Source organism: Phalacrocorax carbo, chromosome 14 (genome assembly GCF_963921805.1).
Source record: "Phalacrocorax carbo chromosome 14, bPhaCar2.1, whole genome shotgun sequence".
Lineage (NCBI taxonomy): Eukaryota > Metazoa > Chordata > Aves > Suliformes > Phalacrocoracidae > Phalacrocorax > Phalacrocorax carbo.
This window is the reverse complement of record NC_087526.1, coordinates 827716-851653: the sequence shown is the minus strand read 5'-3', so window position 1 is coordinate 851653 and position 23938 is coordinate 827716. Positions and strand designations below refer to the sequence as shown.

Here is a 23938-nt window from a genome sequence, read left to right as displayed (position 1 = left end):
GGAGAAGGTCTTCCAGGCCTTCAGCTTCTGCCGAGTCTGTAGTTGCCCTCCGACGAGCGGCAACTCGTGGTGGTGCGAGCACTTAGCAGGAGCAGGGGCGTTCCTGTACGTGTACCCGTGGCATTGCAGAGACCCTACAAGCAGAGCTGTTTGGGGACTCACTGGCAAGGGGCAGCGTTGCACTGTGGTAAACTGAGGGAAAATTGCTGCAAAGTGCCTTAAAATCATGCTTGGCCTTTTCTTAAGCCAGTCTTGAGGACAGCCTGCTGGGGTTGGGTTTGGTGTTGGTTTTGAAGGTCCCACGGATGCATTTCAAACTGCTTATCTTTCTGATGTCTCTCGACTTCTCCAATTTTGTTTGATTTTGCTGCTGGATCAACTTACCTGTGTTCTCTCTGCTCACCTGCAGCCTTGACCTGTCTGCTGCCTCTGAAATACCGGGGACAAACTAGGGGAGCCCCTTCTCAGAGCTGGCGTTCGCTGGAATAAACATGAGGCAGTTGCATTTCCCAGGGAAAGGGGGTGCTCTTCAAGCCAGCCTAGGGACCATGAATGCATTGACAGAAGTGTCTTTCTGGCATGTGTTTTTCTGCACTATTAAAAAAGAAAAAAAGGAAAGAAAAAAAAAAAAAAGGTCAAGAACTGGTCTGGCCCACAGCTGCTTGCACATGACAGCAGGGCCAGCATCAGCAGACCTGCCTATATGAGATAAGGCCAAACTAGCAGCTTTTGGCTCAGCTGTGGTGTCTGTCTGTCTGTCTGTAGCCCTCCTACAGCCTGACTAGCAGCAGGCTGAAAACGTGGAAAGGGATCTCAGGGTGGTAGGGGGTTAAACCAGTCACCCACCTTGACCCCCAAGGTTTGTGCTGCCGGAGCGAGAGGGACTCTGGCTGCTTGATGCCAACCACCGTCATCCTGCCGTGCTGAGCGCCAGGGATGCTCCTGCGGGGGCTCCCCCACCACCTGCCCGGGTGCGCTGAGCTCGTGTGCCACCCAGCTGCTCCGCGGCTGGCTTCGTCCGCCGCCGCTCACCGCGGCCGAAACGCCGCGCTACAGCTGGGTGAGACGAAATCCAGCCAGCGAGACCAACGTTGCTGTTGTAAAGAGGGTTCAAAGAATAATTGCTAAAACTGGTACCTTGACTCTGTTTGCTGCTAAAAGCTGAGGACATTAAAGCTGGCTTAACTAAGAACGTGGCTTAAAATTCAATGGGTCTCCAAAACATTCTGCTTTGCAATTGTTTCTGCACATTTTCATACGATGTCTTGGGGCACAGGTTTTCTGAATATATGTTGCAAGACAAAGCAGAATTAATTTCCCTTTTTTTTTTTTTTCTTATTCCTGTTAACTGGAGAGGGATAGGGGAAGACGTGCTGCTAATTAAAGCATGGCATTGTAGATCTTCCTCGTGTTCCTTGTGTCTCTTCTGGCTACAGCTCTTCTAGATGCCTGTCGGCTACTTTAGGCCTGAAAATATTTTTCATTGCCGCGTGTTGGCCAGCAGCAGCCCCCTGAAACAGAACACGAAGTACGTGGAGGTGCTTCATGTCCTCTGTGCCGCAGAGCGGACCCCCAGGCCCGCGCTGGGACCCCGGGCCGAGGGCAGGGGGCAGCCCGCCCGCGCGACGAAGCTCGGCAGGCGCTCTGCGTGCACCGCAGAGCTGTCCGCGCCGCCGCCCCAGCCCCGCCCCGCCGCGGCCTCCCCTTAGTGCGCCCGCCCGTAGCGCACCCTCGGCGCGGCACTTCCCGCGTTGCGGTGACGTGTGGGAGGGGCGGGGCTCCAGCGGCAGCGGCGCAAGATGGCGGCCACCACGGGCGCGGGTGAGCGGGCGGCGGGCCGGGCCGGGCCGGGCGCTCCTCGCCGCGGGCCCCGGGGGCGGCGGGCCCGGCTGGGGGTCAGGGGCCGGGGGGGCAGCGGCGGGCGCTAGGCTTGGAGGCGCCCGGCGCAGGGATGAGGGCGGCGGCGGGGCAGGCCCGGCCCGGCCCGGCCTGGAGGGTGTCCGGAGCCCGGCCGGGGGTGGCGGAGCCGTCTCCGCTCCTTCGCCGCGGCTCCCGGGCAGGCCCGGCCGGCGCCTCCCCGGGGGCCGGCGAGGCCTGGCGGTGGGAGCGGCCCCGGTGGGGAGAGCCCGGTGCGGGGCCGGGGGGAGCGCGGAGCCGCCCGGGCCTTGCGGGAGGCCACCGCGGCGCTCCGCGGGCTGGCAGCGGGAAGCGGCGCCGGTCTGGGGCCCCCTGCCCGGGGCCCCCTGCCCAGGGCCGGCCACGCCCGCAGCCCCGAGCCGGGCCCGCCCGTGAGGAGCGGGCCGAGGGCACCCGGCTGCCCCCTGAGCACGGCCGGCCGCCTGTGCCTCCCGGCGGGGCCCCGGGCGGGCGCTTCCCTGACGGCGCTCCGGTGCTGGCGGGCTCTGCCTGCTCCGAGCCGGCCCCGGGTCGCCGGGCTTGGTAGCCACGGAGCCGCGACCGGAGCTACGTGGGTGAAACCAGCCGCTTTGAAAATCTTTTTCACTGGTAATATCTTCCTGTTACGTTAGGAGGATGTAACTTCCTTGTCAGGACGCGTGTGCTTCAAGAAGTCAGTATATTTCTCCCCCCCATCCCCTTTAAAATTGCTCCCACCTGCTTTGAGCAGTTAAACACATCCCAGCTTTGTGCTTAGCATTACGCATTAAACAAAAACACTGCAACTAGGTTGTGAGTGGGTTTTTTTCTGCTGACGTTCGCTAATGAGCTTTGACAGATAGTGTAAATTAGTTTCATTTCTGTTTAGCCAGTTTCATTTTCCTGTTTTCGTAAGTCCGTACAGGGTTTCAAAGGTGCCACTAAAGTACTCATTTTCCAGTTGCTTCCTTTAAAGTTTAAAGAGATCACCAGAAGACCACTCTTGAAGATGTGACAAAAATATTTTGGAATTCTGTTTTTACAGATAGGTCTCTATCGATGACCGCTTTCAACTTTTAAGAATAGCCATCACAATGCAGACAATTCATAGTAATCAGGTTTATAAAAGCACTTTTAAAAGGCAGTAGATGCTGTCCTGAGGAGTGTGTTTGAGTGTACGTGATGTGAGGTGTGGGAGCGCTTGATTAAAACACACAGAAAATGTAGTGGAGCCCTCTTCCTCCTCTTATGTCACGCTACTCGACTACCATACTTTCTCAATAATCCTTCCAAACTGCTGGCTTTTCATTTTGTATTTGGCTGGAAGAATAAGGCAGATATTTTTCTTTTTAAGCCGGTGCAGCTTTGTGAATTGATTGTCTGGGTGGTCAGAGAGGGGTGTGTGTGGAAAGGGACTTGGGCTGCGGTGATAAAGTCCAAAGCTAGTCCTACTGCACAGCTTGCCTTTTGCAGCAAACTGTCTTTGTGATAAGCTGTTGTTAACCATCGTCTGCTAGCCACATTGCGTCTTTTGGATTGCTTCCTGTTATTTCATGGATTTCTGAAAGCTGTCTCATTTCCTTGGTGTTGGAAGCGTGAAGCAATACGCAGCCAGGTGGATGCGAGTCGGGGGCTCAGTTCCTTGTGTCTACAATGTGGGCATCTGACCAGTGCTGCGCTTCAGCTACTCATGAAATCCTGGGTGTTTAACTGCTTCTGTGGGGGAAAAAATAAGAGAATCACTGTGTGACTTATAAACACGTGCTGCAGTAATACTGAACTTTTGCAGTAAATCTGAAATTCAGCCTGGGAGAACCTTCCGATACAGCCAGCAGCTTACAGTGGTGGCAGCCCTAGAGCTTTGTCCAGCTTCAGGTCAGAGGCTCCCTGCCAGCAGTGGTCTGCGTGCTCTTGTTGCATTAGTGAAGGATGGAGATTGTCCTCACAGGGAACAGCATAGTGTCCTGTTACTGGTAGCGTTGGTGGCACTGCAATGCAGTTTGTATGGTTCCTTCTTGACACTGCACCGGAGGCATCGCCTGGCACGTTCGAGTAGAGCCTGGAAGTGACACCTTCTTGCTCTCTGCTGCTGGTGGGTTCACTGTGGGGCTTTGGGCAAGAAGCTTAGTAGTATCTTTACTCATATATGAAACAGATTTTGCTAATTCCTGGTTCATGGAATCTTACGTATTCAGATTTGTTTATAGAACACTTGTATATGTTTGATGTCCTAAGTTTATAGTCCTTCAGCAAAAGAGCATAAGTAGAGGTTAAGGATGAAAAATACTGAGTCTTTCTTTAAAAGCAGCTACTGAACCAGAGGAAGAAATGGTAGCAAATGTCTGTGTAACCTAAAAAGGTCATAGGGCTAGTCCTGGGAATTAGACAGGTAAGCCTCATATTTGTATCTGATAAACAGGTAGAAATGATTAACGGGGGTGGGGGTGGGGGAAGCCTTTCCCTGGCAGAAATGTTATGATGCAAAGTCCACCAGTATCACTTATATAGAAGAGTGTTCTATGTTGCTGATAACATGGGTTTCCCACACGCACAATTAATATGAATAGAAAGATAGGGTTGACTTTAACCATTCTAAATGATAATGTAGCAGGAGACTCATTTGTAGTCTCATAGGAGACTACGAACACCCAAAGTGTAAGCGTATGTCTGTCCTTCAGACTGAAATATCATGCAGGAACGCTCGGCTGCCTCAGGTACCAGAGGTGATCTAGCTGAGAAATCGAGGGTTCCTCAGAGGCTCACGTACTCATGGCCCTGCAGGGAGGTTGGGCTGCGTGGAGTCTGTGTTACAGTTAGGCTACAGGAGCTTGTTCCATGTTGCCGCTCTGCCGGCTCCAGTATTATAATGGGTCAAAACCTGACTGTGCTGGCCTATGGAATCCTGGTTTTCTCACTTTCATCCTGGGAAAAGTTTTTAATGACCTCATTTAACCCACTTTCTCTCGTAGGTCTGTCTGTGGGGTCTGTTGCAGGGCTGTGGCAGACAACGCGTTTCCCAACAGCCTGGAAGAACTGAGCAGTAAAGTGATTTGCCAAGATTTAAGTTATTCAGAGTGAGAGGAATGTGAAGAACTCCAGAATGACAATTCATTAGGTGAACGGTCGCGATAGTGCTGATACACGTGGCTTAATATTGCCAACAGAGAGAAAAGCACAGATCGGGTTTAGTACAGTATATTAAAAGTATGTATTTGTTATTGCTGGGGTGTGCATAACATCACTGTAAACTCAAAGTTATGCTTGTGAAAAGCAAGCAGGACGTTGCAATGCAGAAGGAACTGCATGTTGAAGGATATAGAAGGTGTACCCTGCCTCTGCAAATGGACCGTGATGTCTCCTTTGGAGCACACTGCGTACAATAGTCATTGTTATCTCAAAATAAATATTGCCAGCCACCAAGTAGTTCTGAAGTCTGTAAGTGAAATACCCAAGGGTAGGGAAAAAGTAATGGAAGAGAATCTGGGAAGGTAAATTATGCCTTCTTAAATGAGGTGGACTGTAAGAGCACATGAAACAGCAGATGCTAAAGGAGTTAATTGCAGAGCTGCTTTGTGTATTGTAATGGAAGGATGCAGTAGATTAAATAAAAGGTAAATAGGTCAAAACTCTTAGTTGAATCTTTTCATGTATAATGATATAAATTACATAATATATTTGAGAAATGCCATTCTGGCCGAGAACTTTAAATGATTCATTCAGGTATTAAATATGTAAGTAGGTAAGGATCACAGAAGATACAGTACTGACAGATTTTATAAGGTGTATGAAGGTTGGGATTTTCAGGTTGTAAGGGTGGTTTTTTTAACTATTGCAAGTCAGGATGAAATTACTCGGTTTCCATGTGCTGATTAGTTTGTGCACTTTCCTCCCAGGTCTGGCCTGGACCTGGCCCAGCAGCAAAGCCGGGGGCGGCGTGCGTCCCGCCTCTGCACGTCGGCTCTGGTGTTAAAGCCGGAGTCCCGTACCGAACAGGTAGCTTCGCCGTAGTCCGTCAGCGTGGCATCTTGCTCTCCAAAGCCGATCTTAAAATTGGTGACCCTGCTTGTGCATTCACCTTTTGGGCAGCTGGTGGAGGGCACTTGGCTCTTGGTCAGCAACAGCCGTTACTTTTGACAAGGCAAAGAGGAAATGGTGGTTTTTTCCTGGGCGAGATTCAGTGTGAAGGTTTTGTCCAGAACAAAACGCTACCTCAGAGTGACTTATTTTCTAGAGTAACTGCTAGCTGAGCTGGTAATGTTTTGCTTTTCAGCTGTGATATAAGCCACCGAATGTGTCTAATTTTAACTCTTCTGCTGCTGGCAAGCTTTATTTAGCTTCAGACCTCAATGATACTGCCAGTCTGCCTCAGACAAATGTTTTAAAGTGATCTCTTTCCAAGTACCGTGCTTAAAGTATCGAAAGACAGAACCAGTGCTCTAGCTTACGCATGACAGAGAGCACTGCAGATTGTTTCAAGTGGTCAGGAAGTTATTTTGGATCTGTGAAATATCTCAGCACCTGTCTGTGTTATCGGAGTGGAAATCATGACTATAAAAACAATGCAAGAAATCTGAAGTTCCTGTCTCCTGAAAGTTGGTGAGACAGTTGCTGAAAGCCTTTTATTCAGTTTTAAATATTCCATCGCTTCAGAAACTTTAGATACAGTTGTGACAAAGAATGATTCGTTTCTTTTTTACAATTGCAGTGCTGCAAGGGTAAGCTATCCAACTTTCAATAACTGTAATTTCTGCAGAGAGGTGAGAAATATATTGGGAAAGATGTAATTAAGGCTAAATATCAAATACACAATACCAAGCAACAGAAGGGGCTTTAACATTTAAGCAGCAGAAGTGTTTAAAGCCATTGGATTTCAGTTCACTTGAGTTACTGTAAATCAGGAACAAACACAAAAAGCAGAGTTAAAATTGGCCTGAAAGGCCTGAAAGTTGCCTGTTATCAGTGAAGTTGTCAAGAAACCTTCAGCAAAAAGATGGTTTCTCTTTTTAGAGCCTCTCACGAGTGAAGCGTGTTTTCTGCGTGCTTTGCTGAGGTGTTCTGTGCGGTATTTTTGTGCTTTAATCCTGAAGAGATGTGCTTGTAGCTTGATTTCACTTTAGAAAGTAGAGAAATGTATTCTTGGAGTTTTTGTGAGAGATGTGTATTTTATTCTACTGAAAAAGATTCAAGAGAAGGATCTGCTCTTGGAGGCATGTTGTCCACTTTATTTCACTGGTTTCAGTGTGCTGTTTTCAGCTTGATAAGGTTTCTAAATTTTGAATTGCTTCCACTGTATAACTGGGGGAAAGGAAAAGATTAAAAAGCATAGCCTGTCAGAAAGTGTTGTTTTTAACTTGTGAGGTATACAGCATATTTTTAACGTGAATGTAGATTTAAGATGAGAAAAATCTCAGACTGGTAGGATCACTTTCACAGCTATTGCTAAGGCGCATGCAGTTATGTATCTGTGTATCTCTAGTGGTGCTGTGACATGAAGTGAATCCGAGAGGGCTTTCAGGTCTTTAAACGTCCAAGCTGGCATTTAACTGTCTTCCAGGAATAATTCTGTTCTTTCCTAGTGCAGAGCTTTCCTTAGTGAGATTGTGGCCAGGCACGGTCAGCTCCTTCTGTCCTCATTTCAGCTTGCTGTCTCAGTCTTGCAGCTCATTGCTAAGAGAACAGCTGGGTGGTGGGGTGCCATGGTAGCGAGGGCTCGTCGGTACCGGCCCGCCTGGCAGTGCTGGATTAGGTGAGATTTTCGACAAGGAAAACAGAAGGTCCTGACTCTGAAGGCTGAAGCGGTGCCACCCAAACCCTAGCAGCTTCTCAACTGCAGCTTCGAGCTCTGTGAAGACACATCCTGGCTTTCTGGAAAACTTGGTCTGTGGTTTGGTTTTGTTCTCTAGTTTGCCATAAAAATATTTCATGAGCTTTTTGTAACTGGTGAACTAGTGTGCGGGGTTGAGGCTTCACGAATGCACGTTTACTATAAGGTGAACTTTTAGAAAGACTATGCAAACCTGTGCCCCCGGAGATCTTTCCTTGGCAGTACATTATAATTTAGCTTTCATGGGTTTGCTGTTGCCATTAAGAGTAAATATCTCCTCCGTGCTGAAATGTTTTTTTTCAGTTCAATTTCTGGGAGCATTTCTGTGTGGTCAGGCAAGCTGCAAGTGAAACAATTATCTAGATATTATTGTATTTTTGTATCAAATGAAGCTCCTATTTGGGAGTCTTCTTGAACTATGGTGAAGGCTAAATTAAAATGCATAACCGAAAGTACTTTCAACAACCTGATTACTTTTTAATCGCCTCTTGCTTTATTTAGGTTTTCTTGTGTTAAATGAAGGACTCTAAGGAAACAAACCTGTTTTTCTAACTGCCTTGAAAGCCTCCATTGCTACACTGAAAAGATTATGCAAGGTATTTATTGCGGGGCGGGAGGATGACACGCAGTTGACTCATGGTTGTGTCAGCTGGCGCAGGACATCTCCTAACTCTGAGTCTGCCATGGTTTCGCCATGGAAGTTATTTGGCAAATACTGCGTGTGCCTAGAACAGATCAGATCACTTTCTAGGAATCTTGGTGGACAGTGAACATGATGATGATATGTTTGCGTGCAACCACAAGTGATAAAGCTTGTCTGGTTTCTGAGGTTCAGGTCCCAGCAGGATGTGGTAGCTGGCCATGAGTGCTCCAGGCCATTGCAAATGAAGAGGAGACGGGGTTGGCTTAATGGCTTCGTGCATCTTTCCAGGCTGACCAGAGGGGTGAATCTCATCTTTTATTCTGCCTTGCTTAAGGGCAAGTTATTTAGAAATTATTTAATGCATTTATGATCACACAGCCGTAGTCTTTAATATGTAGCTATGTGTTTTTCTTTCTGTTGAATCCCTGAGAATGTGTCACGGGGGGAGCTGAATTACCATCTTTGATGCGACTCTGAACTTGCCTTCTGGAGTGGCCGAGGTGCTGGTCTTCCATGCTACACCTCTGAGCTTTAGCATAAGGACAGAACATTTTAAGAAGGCAATGGTGCTGTTGGACAGGATGGTTTGTTATAAAGTGACCAATCATCTCCCATGATGATTTTATTTTCTGTGAAGTCCACAAAAACTCGGATATACATACTTCACTTTTCATACCTCCCTTTGCCAATGATGCTCTTGGAGTGCTCACCAGTAAGCAGTTGCTGTGGAATTAATAGTCATTTATGTTAACTTTTTTCTGCGTGATAGGAGCCCATGCGCAATATGACTAGCTAGCGCTCTGTAGACCTCAGACTTGTCAGGGAACTCTAAAATCCTCTGTGACTCCTCTATGGCTCTGATTCATGCTGAATCAGAGCAGCTGTATCTGGGGAGAGCTTGGAAATAAAATTGCCTTCTCTTCCCATGAGGTCGTAAAGCCAAGCCTAGCGCTGGTTAGCAAAGGTCAGAATTAAGATTGCCTTTCAGCCTTGATTGTGGCCTCCTCAAATATATACATGATGATGTAGTTTTTAATTACATGATGGCTTAATTTTCTTCACGCAAGGTTTCTGGCTCGCTCGGTGAACAGGAGCTTGATGCTCAGAGGAAGGGTAGACAGGCATTGTTTTTTGTTTCCTCCGTTGGTGCATGGCCTGCGTCTGCTTAGTATAAAGCTGATTCCTCCTAGGGTATTTGTTTTGGTCTAAGTAAATATCAGTAAATTATCATCTTCACACCACTGATAAATATGAAGTGGTGTTGTCAAGTACTGAAGTATGAAGATCGAGATGATGCATGTTAAGCATCGTGATGTTCTGGTCCAGAAGAGAGTATTTTTTGGCAACACAACACATTTGAGGCAGGTCTTCCTCTGGCTTCAGCTCATCCCTTCTGTGAGCAGGGAGAGGCTCAGGTTGGGTTTCTAACAATAGCCACGGGCGGTTTCCTTTGTGGCGTCACCTGCGTTGTTGAAGAGCTGCTGTGTCAGACCTAAGGGTGGAGTTCCAGAAGGACCTTTTGTTTGTCTTTTGTCCTTCCCTGGCTGTTCCTTTCCCCATGCCAGCAGCTTCAGGCATCACACAGCTGTGAGTCATTCCCCATCGCCAGCTCTCCCGTGCATCTGCTGCAGCAAAAACAGTGAAATAGGTAGTGTGTGTGTTAGTAAAGGTGGCACCTTCTCCTTCCTCCTAGAGCTGTTTCTCTTGTCCCCCGGCTCTTATCCCCTGCGTTTGAGCTAGACTGCTCTCTTCTCTGCCTCCCCTAGCTACGGCATGGAGAGCATCGGGAATACAATTAAAACTGGGGCGGCTAATCTGTCATGATTCACGACTCCACACTTGAGCCTTCATATGCCCGAGGTACACAAGATACATACTTCATACTTTTAAGACTTACTGGGAGCGGGAACGCTGGAGTTTTTCATGCAGGGGAAGTGACAGCGGTCCCCAAGGGGTCCTGTTACTACCAAGGGTTTGGGGCTCAGTTAATCTTATGGCAACGGCTTCACCAGCCCCAACTGACTCATTTCCTTTCGCAGCCAAAGATTTGTATTACTCAGCAGCCGTGGTAACAGCATGGTCTCGCTGGGAACCGAAGATGCAGATTTGGCACGGAGCTGTGTTTGAGTCGTGCTCAGCAGCCCCCATGCGTGTGGTTTGGTGTAGCCAGTGCAGGTCCGGCGCCTTCCGACGCCACCTTCTAGATTCTGGGTTTCTCTTCATAGTGTTGCTACAGCTGTGTTACTGAGTCATGTTTCCGCAGAATATTCTTGAACATGATTATGTTGATGTGTATCAAACTGGCCAACAAACTAATTCCTTTAGTAATTTACGCTTTTTTGTTTCCTTTATGCTTGTTTTTTAGTGAATGAAATTTGTGCAACTCTGAATCCGCAGCAAAATCATCACTGACGTTTAGTTACTTTAGGTCAATAATGTATTTAAAGGGGACTTAAAGCTACCAGAGGTGTTTGATTTTAAGCACTGCTACGTTTCACAATGCCTTAGACCCTCTATTCTCCACATTGCCAAGCAGCTACAGAGGTGATGTTCAAAGCCCTCGGTCCCTTCCTGACGGCCTCGGAGCTCGGTGCCCCAGCCGCGCTGGAGGCGTGGGCTGCTGGCCGAGAAGTTTTCTGGGTTCGCTTTATACACCGAAAGGCTGATTTCCCCTTCTCGTTCTGCTGTGGTAAATAAGTGACAGTGAAGAAGGGGATTAATTATGGTTTTCTGTTGTTATGTGCTGGTGAATAATTAACTTTATACTACTGGGGAGGGGCTGAACTCCAAACCCCAAATCCAACCTTTTCATATGTCAGGTGAAAATAACTTTATTAAATACATCCTGGCAATAATTTTGTTGCTGTTGGAGAGAGACATGCTTCACACAGGTGCCTGGAAGGGTGTGGTGGGTTGACCCGGGCTGGATGCCAGGTGCCCAGCAAAGCTGCTCTCTCACTGCCCTCCTCAGCTGGACGGGGAGAGAAAATACAACAAAAGGCTCGTGGGTCAAGATAGGGACAAGGAGAGAGCATTCACCAATTACCATCACAGGTGACACAGACTCGACTTAGGGAAAATTAATTCATTACCAATCAAATCAGAGTAGGGTAACGAGAAAGAAAAGCTAAATCTTAACAGCTTTTCCCCCCACCCTTCCCTTCTTCCCGGGCTCAACTTCACTCCTGATTTCTCTACCTCCTCCTCCCCAACCCATGGGGGCTGTAGTCAGTTCATCACATGGTGCCTCTGCTGCTCCTTCCTCCCCACAGGAGGACTCCTCACACTCTTCCCCAGCTCCAGCGTGGGGTCCCTCCCATGGGAGACAGTCCTCCACGAACTTCCCCAACGTGAGTCCTTCCCACGGGCTGCAGCTCCTCACGAACTGCTCCAGAGTGGGCCCCTTCCAGTGGGTGCAGCCCTTCAACAGCGGGCTGCTCCGGCGCGGGTCCCCGCGGGGTCGGAGCCCTGCCGGCAGCCTGCCCCGGCGTGGGCTCCTCTCTGCGCGGGGCCGCAGGTCCTGCCAGGAGCCTGCTCCGGCGCGGGTCCCCGCGGGGTCACAGCCTCCTTCAGGGACACCTGCCTGCTCCGGCGTGGGGTCCCCCACGGGCTGCCGGGGGATACCTGCTCCACCGCCGACCTCCCTGGGCTGCAGGGGCACAGCCTGCCTCACCGTGGGCTTCCCCGCGGGCTGCAGGGGAACCTCCGCTCCGGCGCCTGGAGCACCTCCTCCCCTCCCTCGCTGACCTTGGTGTCTGCAGGGCTGTTTCTTTCACACGTTCTCGCTCGTCTTCGGCTCCAGTTGTGCGGGGTTTTGTTTTTGTTTTCCCTTCTTAAATACGCTGTCCCGGAGGCGCTACCGCCGTCGCTGACGGGCTGGGCCTTGGCCAGCAGCGGGTCCCTCTTGGAGCCGGCTGGCACTGGCTGTGTCGGGCACGGGGGAAGCTTCTCGCAGAAGCCACCCCTGTGGCATCCCCAGTACCAAAACCTTGCCATGTAAATGCCGTACAAAGAAGTGGTGGCCTAGGGTGCGTTTATGTTTTGTGATGACTGAAGTATGGATATGCTGAAGAAAAACAAGTAATTAAGTCCCCTCTGGCCTGGGTTCAAGATCCTCCTTCGCCATGGACTTAGTGTGTGACCTTGGATATGTCACCTGAGCTCTCTTCCATTAATCTAAAGGGGATAAGAAAAATTCCGTGTTTTGCTGTGTGTTTTGAAGATAAATGTGCTATCAACTAAGAAGTGCTGAAATTCCTTGGTGGTGGAGGTCATAAGTACAGAGGATGCTGCTGCTGCTGACAAAGCCCGCTGAAATTGAGATTAACCTACTAAGGCTATGAAGGAGTTTTATTTTCTTTGAATGATGTTTTTAAAAGCTGTGAGTGAGCTGAGTGATGTCAAGCCTCTCGTGGTGTTGTTTTGTAGGGTCTTCTAAATTTTTGTACTGTAAATCATACGGACAAGTGCTAATTCGAGCTCCATAAAACCATGTGTATCCCTGAAGGGGCAGAGATTTGCCTTCATTTTACTGCCTGCCCTAATATCTGCCCTGTCAGTGTTCTAACATGTTTAACTGTGGATACCTTGATTTTGCTTGTAAAATCCAAGCCAGATATGGGGATATCTTTTTCATAGTGTTGAAATATTGTCATTCAAAAAATAGTGATATTTTAATGTTTCTACCCAAAATGCTTTCTGTAGAATGACCAAAAGTATCAGTGAAATTACTTTAGCTTTATTTCTTTACTAGATTTCTCAACTCAAAATATTTTTCTGATTGTTTTCAGGAGTAAAAGTTCCTCGCAATTTTCGTCTGTTGGAAGAACTTGAAGAAGGTCAGAAAGGAGTAGGTGATGGAACGGTTAGCTGGGGCCTTGAAGATGATGAAGATATGACACTTACAAGATGGACAGGAATGATTATTGGGCCTCCAAGAGTAAGTACCCACTTAAATATTTAAATAGTACTGTTACTTTTTTTCTTCCCCCTTCTCTTAATATAACCACTGAATTAGAAAACAAAACGCAAATGAGTGAAAAAACACTTCAGCAAGTGATTTATGTTGAAGGTTCAAGTTCCATATAGTAATGGGTTTCATGTATCTATATGTCCTTGCTTATAATTTGGAGTATTTTTAGTGTCTTTCTCTGGTTAGTTCTGTTACATGTCTGCTTTATATTTACAGATTCATTAAGACATAACTTTTGAGATTCCAGGATTCTAGTAGCCTGTACTCTTGAATACAGCAAGGTTTAAAATCCTTCGGCTAGTGAGATTGCGTATGGAGCTAATGTAGGTAAAATGTGGATGCTTTGTTCAGTACTGCTAGTCTTTCTGATGTTTCTTGTTGAGTTTATGGGTTGGTTTTTATTGCAGCAGTACTGACTTGCTCATGCAGAGTTTCAGCTAACTCAGGAAACCCAAATTTTAATGACTTCAGTTTCTTCTCTGAATGTTCTCTCCCAGTGTAGCTTCTTACAATGCCACTGGTCTTTGTGGTAGTGTTGTTGCATCCTCTCTCTCTTCTGCCCCCAGACCCCACTAAACTGTGGGTCTCCGCTCTGATAGTGAACTTGAGGTCTTAATTGTGCATTGTATGTATGCATGCATGTATTCTAAAACCCAAACTTGTCTGTTGTCTCCAGTTTCACTGTGTATCTCTGTTCTGTTTCCTTAATACCCTTACCATGAAGTGCAAGTAGCTGATTCTCCTCCCTGCGTTGGTAGATGTTGTCTTCTATATCTGGCCTCAGAATCAGTTCTCAATAATTCCAGTGTTCTCAATCTATTACATCAAAACCTCTACAGACCTTTAATGATGCTGTTGCCCTATGTGCTTCCATTCTATTGGTTGCCTTTTCTGACATACGATGAGGTTGTGCAAGAATTTATATTTTAAGGGCATTACACGTGAAGTATTTTCTATCACATCCAGAAGAGTTGTTTACTTCTTGTCTGCCCTTGTTAACATCTCCCCATTTGTGATCATTTTGTTTACGATATGCTCAAATCATTTTCTAGAACAGCATTTGATTTTAGAACATTGGGAGAGTGCTAATGAGCCTGCATTAAGACTGTGAAGAACACTCGCTGTGTGCATACGCTTTATGGAAAATTTAAGCAACCTTGAAATCTAATTTAGAAAATTAAATAGAAACTGAAATGTGCAAACAGGCATGTGCTGACTTGTCAGCGGTGATAGCGGTATGACATGAACTACAAATCTCTAACCAAGGCTAGAGGACTATCACAGAAGATGATTCAGCTGTGCCTCTTTTGTCCTTCGGACACATTTATGAATACAGATATTTTTCGAAAATTGTCTTGACTTTTCAAGCTTATTGCTTGAAAGCAACAGGCTGTATTGAGAGATTCTGGGAACTTTCAGTCATTCTTGTTTGCTAAATGGCTGTCCTGCTTTTAGCACTGTTCATGTTCAGTTATGTTATTACCATTTTTTTTTTTGTAATAGGATGTGGGAATACTGGTTCTGGAAAAAAAAATTTAAAATCCTATTTCCTTCTGGGTAGAAAGCAGTCATGGTTGTAGCAGGTGGAAGACGTTGGGCATCCTGGAGGGAATAATGAACGGTGGTACAGTTAGATATGTGCTGCTGCTCTGAGTGTCCCTGCTACCATACATGGAAGCATGCTTCTCCTTCCCAGACTTTGTGCGGATGGTTTTGCAGCCAGTGATTCATCTTGTTTATACGAGCTATTTAAAAACAGTAGCACTGTCAAAACTTCAGCTTTAGCTGCACATGTTTTATATTGGCTATAGACGTGTGCACAGTTAAGGCTTTCCATTCACTAGCTTTAATGCGGTGCGGTTATTTGCAGAGACCCTAAAGACCTGCACCACCCTCTGGGCTGTTAATTGCTCTGGGCACAAGGCACACTCAGGGACTCGGTCAGGAGACGTGGGCAGTCTGAGCAGAGCTGACAGATGACATTTTTTCTCAAAAAAGTTTGTGAATGTGGTGTTTGTCACCGTCCTGGCTGGACATCTAAAAGGCCGTGTGGCCAAGGTGCTGGAGGAGTGACCGAGAGGTACCCCTGCCAGCCAGCACTGGCCAGGTGCTGGTCCCACCACAGGTGGCTGCAGGCTGCTTCAAAGCCACTTCATTTGCACAGATGAGAAGCAGCTGAATCAGGAAGTCAGTTCTAGTATTTTTGGTAGTGGTTTGCATCAAAACGCTCATTAAGGGAAATATGAAGATGCTCAGGGGCATAACAGGCCCTTGAAAGGGGTTGCATGGAGTTTTGTACTGAGAGGTTTTTGTATGCTGGGCAACTGTTCTTAAGATCCTGGTGGAGCCGTGGTGCTCCGCTGCCACGGGCGAGCGGGAGCTGCTGGCTGCTTGTGGGCTTCTGCGCTCACACGTTCGCCTGGATTTTTGCTCGTGGTCGCTGCCTTGTGAGCGTAACGTTCATTGCAACATTGAAGGTGCAGAAATTTGTGTCAGAAGCTCTAAATCTGGCGAGCTTGTCTGCCTAAACCTCCCCATGGTGATCTTGTTCCTGTTGTATACTTCTGCTGGCTGCCTGCGTTGTCCGGCTTAGCTAGAGCTCAGTGCCAGGCTGCACCAGGTCAGCGCATCAAAAATAGTTATTCTCAGGATGCAGAATAACATTAACTGTTGTTTCTTTTAATTAATTTTAAATATTGAAGGATCAATGCAGCCTTGTTACATTTGTCTATTTTCTATACCGGTTGATTGGTTAGTGAAAAATTCATGATCCAGGCTTTCTCTCTCTCGGCTGTTAAGTACAACAGAGTGTTACTTGGGTGGAGACGAAGTGATAATGCCTCGTGTGATCGCGATGTACTTTGCAATGTGTTGAATCTTGGAGCATTCCCCTTTCTGAGAACTGGCACATTGGTTTATGACCGAAGAATGTTTTTCGAGCGCAGTTCTAGGACAGGCTGACTTTAGATAGTCGCCGAAGCTCGAGATGTGGCTTCAATTTCAAGGTAGTGTGTCTGATTAGTAAACTGATAAAACAAAGCTGCTTTATAAAGACTGGTTGAAAAATAGGTATCTGAGCTATGTGATGATTAAGAAAATAATTTCAGTTGGTGAATGGGGAGCGATGCCAGTTTCATTCCTTATATGAAAATTTGATGCTTAAAAGGCCAGTAGAATTTATTACCCTGAAGAGGTAATGTTTGAAACTCTGAATATTATAAAAGGAACCCAAACTGGAGGTAGCCAGCATAGTATGTAAGTGGCTGCCCGTATGTTCAGTAGTTCGCATGTCCCTAAAGTAACCACTGTTTTAACCAAATGCTATTGAACTGCCTGATGTAATTGTTCCCCCCTTTCTTTTTCCCTCAGACAATTTATGAAAACAGAATATACAGCCTTAAAATAGAATGTGGGCCTAAGTATCCAGAAGCACCTCCATTTGTAAGATTTGTAACAAAAATTAATATGAACGGAGTAAATAGTTCTAATGGAGTGGTAAGTCTTTGGTTTTTATTTATTTTAACATGGTTTTCCTGCGCAGCTTTGAATTAATGCCTTGTTTATACTAGCAACTCGCTTAACTACTTATTGCTGCTGGTGCCATCTTCTCTGAGTGGATGGAAAGGGGGGCAGAAGGGAAGTATATGGGCCACGTACATTCTGAATTAGAAATGTGGGATTTAATTTTCCTACCCTTTTGCAACTCAAATAGTCACATCGTGTGGGGATTTATGATGCTTCTAGGAAACTCCTTGCTCGCTTTTGCTTTCTTTGGTTTTTACTACTCAGGTTCGTTATAGGATCTTCAGCTGGAGGGTGTGGGGGGGAGTTAAGTCTATCAGACCTACCGATTCTGACAGGAATGGTGTTTTTGTCTATTTTAGGTGGACCCCAGAGCCATATCAGTCCTAGCAAAATGGCAGAATTCTTATAGTATCAAAGTTGTTCTGCAAGAGCTTCGGCGTCTAATGATGTCTAAAGAAAATATGAAACTTCCTCAGCCACCTGAAGGACAATGTTACAGCAATTAATTAAAACAAACAAACAAACAAACCATGCCCCCCTTATTCAATTTAAGCTGTCTTCATTTTCCACAGTAGTAAATTTTCTAGATGCATCTTGTAGACCTCAAAATACTGGAAAGGAAGTTCCCATTCAAAGGAAGTTTTTCTTGAGATACTGTAAATGATACTAATTTTTTTTCATTTGAAATATAAGTTGTGCTATAACAAATAATCCTGTTGTGTAACCACTGTCCACATAGCTGAACTTCTGGTATCAGGAAAAGTCTATTTAAATTTATTACTGTCAAGACCAGTGTGGCACATCTAACTTAACTGTGAAAGCATACATCCCACAATCACCTTGCTGTGTGTCTGGCCTGGGTTTTGGTTTTTTTTCTTCTTTTTCTGTCTTTTGCAATAGAGTCAAAGCTCAGGGCTATTTATTAGAGTAGACACAAAGGTTTTTGCTTCCAGTACTACACTGGGCTTTATGGACTACTAATGGGGATGTGTGCTAACCTCAGTCATCCCTCCCTTTGTGCTATCTCTAGTAAAGGCTGAATGTGACTGTGGTCGTTTTTGGGTTTTTTGTTTTTTTTTTTAAATGCCCTGATAATCTGGGGCAAGCTTTCCTTCTTCCCTTTGGCCAAGGCATAGATTGTATTTCTCTTCCTGGTCCCCCTCACCAGTGACATGGGCTTTGGGTTAGGGATTCAGGGTTCTTTTAATCTCTTCCCTCTTCCCCTCTTTTTAGTGGGGGTGCTGCTTTCTTTTTGCCCCTCTTTGTGACTCGTCTCACCCCTGGCCGCCAGGGGTAAGCGCTGGGGCAATAACTTGACCTGTTCCCTCCTGCTTATCGTTTTGGGTTTGCAACAAATTTAGTCTTCACCAGCCTGGGGAACAAGAGTATCTATTCTGCTCGCAAACTTGGATTTTCCCTGTCCCTCGAGCACTGCTGCCACACCGCCAAGCTGGCCACGGCTGATGTTGTTAGAGAGGCTTTTGACGTGGTGAAAAGAGCAGTAATTTACCAGGATTGCCGAAATCTTCTGCTGCCAAACTTTAGTGGGGAAACTCTGCACGTAGAGGTTCTGAACACACACTCCAGCTCAAATAGTTGTGTTTTGGTGCTTTGGATTGACCCAAGAATGTTAACTAACGAATTGTTGCACTTACGTTTGGCCCTTCTAAAGATGTGACGGCTACAGACAAATCAAATCAGTGTGGTAGATTTCATTAGGATTCTGTAAGTCTTAGAAGAGAAATCTCTTCAGTGAAGACTTTGGGGAAGTGGTTCATACAGCAGATTAAGGACCTTCGTTGGCTTTGCATCCTGGCAAATCACTGCCTTTTCTGGTTTACTGTTTCGGACCACTAACTGCTGAAATGTGGATGCAAGCTTACATACAACCAACCTAGTGTGTCCTAAGTTTTATGAAAAATTCAGTGTTTGTGTAAAAAAAGGAAGAAAAAAAAAAAAAAGAAAAAAATGAAAGTAAAAATAAACACATTTTGAAGCAGCAGCTGTCAAGTCAATGAACAATTGATGTTTCCATTAACTCTTTTGAGGAAAATATTAGTTGTAAGGATTTAACATCCGCTGTAATTAAAGTTTAACATAACAGTATTCCATAAGCAGCCTTTTTATTGTATCAGACCATTGCCTGATTTTAATATAATAAAAAGTGTGCATTAATATTAGAAGGCTTTAATTGTATTTATGTTTAGAATTCTGATCCCTTATGGAATTCCTGATTTGTTGGAAGTCTCTTCCTACAGATCACATTTAGCTAACAGTCTGTAAACTGGTGGCGAAAGGCAATTGTCTTTATCCAGCTGCTGCTGCTGTGCCAAGGAGAATCTTTAGTTTTAGTTCAAACCCCAGACTCCCGTAGTCCTGGAAGTTGGTAACGTTACGTGATGCTAAGGAACTGCTGAGATGAATTTGCAGGTACGTGTGCTGTCCGAAGGTGCTGTGTCGCTGCAGCGACCTTTATGTGCTGTAGTCCTGAGGACGTCAAGTCCCCGTGCGGTGTGTGTTACGCTGTCCGTCGAGTTCAAGGAGGACTTCACAACCTGAAACGTTACCTCTTTTCCCTCAAGTAGCGAAGTGTAAAAAGCTCTGACCTTCTCTCAAAATCTGGATAAAAACGGGGCTGTGAAATTTTGGCCTTTTCCAAGAGCAAAGCGTCTCCGCTTCCGAGGATTGCCAGAAGGTACTCGCGCATTCGCTGCAGCGTGGTGGTGGAACACGGTTCTTCCTGGGTTAGGAATGAAAAAGGGAGTGACCGTTCGTGAGACACTGAAACGTGCTGCTGGCCCGGAACACTGCTCGGTCGCTGGGTAGCTCGGAGGGTATCTATGAAGACAATGCAACTAATACTTTGTCAGCATCGTGCGTGCGTGCGTGTGTTTATTTAAAACAGCTTGGTATCTAAAGATGTTAAATGGGAATTGGAACAATGCTCGATAATTATAGTGTGCTGCTTGATTATCTTTGTTTTTCAGAGCTGTTGCAAGAGCGCCCTTGCCCTGCTCGGGATATGTTTGGTGCATGTCTGGGGCCTCCCCCAACCTTCGTACTTGGAGAAACAATTTTAAAACCCTGAAACTGTTTTGCTTTGCAAGTCTCGCAGGTTAGGGCATTCTGCTCTGACCTGGGCCGTGCCCCGCCGGGAGCTGTGCAGGCAGGAGCCGTGTGTTAACAACGTTTGCCAAACAAAGTTGGGAGGTGCTTTGAAAAAAAACGGTGTTCACTGTAAATTTTCTCACCTAGGAGTTGCAGTCCTTGAGCGCGTCAGTGCTGCGACGCGCTGCTGTTCCGCTCAGCCAGGTAGGAGCGGTGCGGCAAAATAACGCCCTGAGCGTCAGCTGCCCTTGAATCTACGTGTTGTAGCTTTGCCAGTGTACACGACCTGTAAACCACGTAGTGGAAGGGACCGGTCCTCCCACAGCCTGGCTGCTTGCTGGTGCTTTGGAAATGAGGTGCCGAAACAAAACTGTCTTACCTGTATTTATCCTGACTCTGGCAGCGTGAAGGCAAAGCGTTTAGTTGATCCCCACTGACCCTTTGTTTATGTCCTGAACCAGTGTCTCCTAAGAGAAAGATATGACGGGGTAACAAATAAAATAAGTGGATTGGCTGTAAAATAGACGCTGTTCCTGGAGCAGTGCTGCTGGAGGTGGCTGAAGCCGTGCGGCTGCGTTACTGCTTGCTGCAGGGGTGGTATGAGCCATCCTTGTACCTTCCAGTGCAGAAGCTGGATGCTTCCAGTAAAGAAACCTCACCCACCAGTGCTTTCCGTGGGTCTGGTGCGAGCTTTTGACTCGGCTCATAGTATGGAGACGGTAGAGGGAGCTAGCAAGCTTCACAAGGCTTGGGTCTGAGTAAGGTGCAAACGCTGCTCAATTTAAATGTTAAGTTCTCTTGTGGGAACCACTTTTCATATTTATCCTGAATCATTTTCAATTTTAAAAGCCTGTTTATTATGGCTTTCTCACTGTACAGGCACTAACTTGCTAGGGGAAAAGCCAGCACCGCAGTGAGATTTCAATTGTTAATAAAGACTAATTGTTGTTTGCTTCTTGCTTTGTTGTAATTAAGCTCTGTGTGTATGTAGGCAGCATACGTTTAAATACGCCTTTTTCTGTACTGTTACAACTTCTTGCAGTGCTTTGGATTTAAAACTTAAGTTGATTCCGCTACTGTTAGAATAATTTTTAAGCCAAAAAATGTCATCATCAGCTCCGCGAGACGCCAGTGCTGTCTGTGGTTCCCCTGGAGCCGCGCAAGGACGCGGCGCAGGAAGAGCAGCCGGTGAGCGCGGCGGTGCCCCTCGGTCTTGGGCCAACAGCCCGGCCGAAGGACGGGCTGCTCCGAACGCTTTATCTTGGGGCTGCTTCAGAGCCGTGATACCGGAGCTCCCTGCGGCACTACCCGGCAGATGCGATGCGGAGGGACTGATAAGTTGTGCCAGTTTTAACAAGGGAAGCAAACGCAGCGGAGATACGCCCTGGGACGCGCTCTTACCCCATTGCCAGATACCAGCCTTTGTAGTGTCTTGTGGAATCGTAGGAGCCGTTTGTGGCTGACCTTGGTGTTTGTGGGAACTGGCCATTAGGCGTTTGAGGTCAGTGCTTACCTACAGGACTGTGTGTCCTACATCAAGAAGCAGTGCAGTGAATTCAATATTTCTTTCAAGCTGGCACTGGCTTACGCTGAAACAAGGGAGTTCCAGTTCTGCACCTACCTGTAAATATGTGTCTGCTTAAAGCTCTGCCTACCTTCAGCTGCAAGAAGGTGAAGAGAATTTGGTAGTGATAATATCTAAAATTTTTTACATATTGTTTTATATTTAAGAAGCTTTTTCTGATGGCTTGGAGTTTTCCTAAGTCAGTGGAAATTGCCATATTGCATTTGTCTTTGGCTCGGGTGCTTTCCAAAAGCATGCTAACCTCGCTGTTTACTAAGGTTCAGCTTCTCGTTTTCTCTGGTCTTGCTGTAGCAGATCGCTGGAGAATGTGCTTAACTTTTAAGCCTGTGAAGAGCCCCAGTGAAGTCAGATTTAAGTTAGGCGCATGTTTAAGTGCTTTGTTGGACCAAAGCCAGCACGCTCAGCCTCTGCTACGAAAGAGGCAGTTTTAGCCTTTATTGAGCATCTTCTTCCAGGTCCTCCCTTCTTGGTGCTACGTCCTTGGTGCTTGTGCCTTTACATTTTCCCCCCGATGTCTCCCACATTTGTTGTAACAAACAAAAGCAAAGAGCAGAAGACGACGTGGAAGATAAGGAGATAAGCTAGATTCTCATAATTTTATATCTGTCAAGCATCCTGTCACCTTCATCCTTATCTCCTTTTAAATAAAGCCTTCAAAGGGTTTTCAGAAATGCGGGTCCTGTCCTAATTTTCTGCCTCTCGAGCCAGGTTGTCGGTGGCTTTGCCCTGACATGTATAAAAAGCCCTGTGGTACCTTGGTGGGTAATAGGAGGGGAGAATAAATGTGAAATGGTCTGCCAGGAAGTCCCTTTCCCCTCTCCATCGCTCAACATTTATTCTTTCATGTTGTATTATTTCATTAGCTCTCCGTTCAGCGAAGAATGTTTCAGCATAGCCGATGCTGAAGTTTCTTTGGGAAGAAAAACAAGCAGTTCTGGAAAGAAAAGGGAAGCGAACTTCGGAGCCATCTTAATCAGAAATTATGAGTATGTTTTCCCTTCTACTCGCTCTTTTTATAGAGCTGCTTTAAAACCACGTGTTCATAATTGGCCCGATAGTGGTCTCCAGATTTACGGAGAATGGGGTTTTTGCTTGCCTTGCGGGGGCTTTCTGGGGCAGATACGCGGTTATTTGTTGGTAGTAGGTGCAGGCAGAGGGCGGGTGGAGCGGGGGAAGGCTGGAGGGCTGGCGGCACCGATCCTGCGCATGCAGGCTGGGTAACGGGGAGACGAGAGTTTTTGTGAGCTGGCAAACAGCTGCTTTCCCTCTCCCCGGGGCAGGGGGAGCACACACCGTCACACACCTTCGGGAGTTTTCCTGGAATTTAGGAGTGATTTTTAATTGCAGCTTTTTGTAATCATTGAGACTCAGATGCTGTGTAAATGGGATCGGGATGTACGCTGGCTGCATGTGTCATCCCGGAGCGGTGAGCAGGGCTTGAGAAACAACTGTAGTAGAACGGAGACCTCGGTAAGGTATTTGCCAAACTTCTGTCCCTCCGAAGAGACCTCTTAAATCCCTGGGCTACCAGATTAGATGTTGTCCAAGGTTAGCAGCCAGATGTTTCTCAGCTGCTTGGACTGGCTTCCAGCTGAGACCAAATGAGCAGCTATCCAACATGTAAGTATTAATATAAACATTTTAGAGGCCTTGCCTTGAGCGAGCCATTAAAAACTTCCCACGATACTGTGAGCGATGCTGGCTTCCTTAGAGAGCATCAGTATTTTGTATATCGCACTTGAATATCCTGAGTGGGTCAGACGCGGGCTGCCACCTGCTCGCGCAGCGCTGGGGCCGGGCCTCCCCCTTGTTTTAGTGGCGCCAGAGCAGTGTGGTCCCTGGAATTTGATTATTTGTCTTAGCAGATAATTTAGGCCAGAAGGCTGAGAGCGTTCCCTTCCTTCCCTGGATGTCGTCATGCTTCCCAGCAAAACACAGTCCCGGGTCCTGTGTTCCTTCCCCTCCCCTTGCCCTGCAAGTACAACAAAAGCACTTTCAACGTCCCTTCTTCTGAAGGGTCACTGTCCACTCGTTTTAAGCTTGGTTTTGGCTTGTGCAGGCCTGCCAGAACGGGAGGATTTTATTAAACCCAGCGTGCAAAGCCATACTTTTAATGATTGCATGTATAAAAAGAAAAAAACGCAGAATGATTTTTTTAACACGTGGTTCTCCTGAAACGTTCCTAATGCCACCCGTGGGCTTTGGTGTTCGAACATGAGGGAAATGACCCTCTCTGGTCTCCCACTGGCAGGAAAAAAGACCCTTTTAACGCTCTCCATCACTTTCATCGGGTTTTAACGCTTCAGTTTTCCAAGACCTGGCCTGCTCTAGCCCTAAACTGAATAGCATTTCACGCCAAAGCTAGGTCCTGCTAGAGGTGTGGGATATTTATGTGCAGAGGCAGAT

General features: G+C 46.7%; 1 protein-coding gene across 3 annotated transcripts; it reads left to right on the top strand.

The window, feature by feature from the left end:
* The first annotated feature begins 1715 nt into the window (after positions 1–1715).
* UBE2V1 (ubiquitin conjugating enzyme E2 V1) lies at positions 1716–22203 on the top strand. Of its 3 annotated transcripts, none has more exons than XM_064465219.1 (4): positions 1716–1821; positions 13133–13281; positions 16684–16809; positions 17199–22203. In XM_064465219.1, the coding sequence occupies exons 1-4, from the start codon at positions 1800–1802 to the stop codon at positions 17343–17345; spliced, it is 444 nt and encodes a 147-aa protein (XP_064321289.1). In that variant the 5' UTR covers positions 1716–1799; the 3' UTR covers positions 17346–22203. The 3 variants fall into 3 exon arrangements, with proteins under 3 accessions (XP_064321289.1, XP_064321291.1, XP_064321290.1); XM_064465221.1 differs by lacking the exon at positions 1716–1821 and adding an exon at positions 7585–7752; XM_064465220.1 differs by lacking the exon at positions 1716–1821 and adding an exon at positions 8213–8295.
* Positions 22204–23938: the final 1735 nt, after the last annotated feature.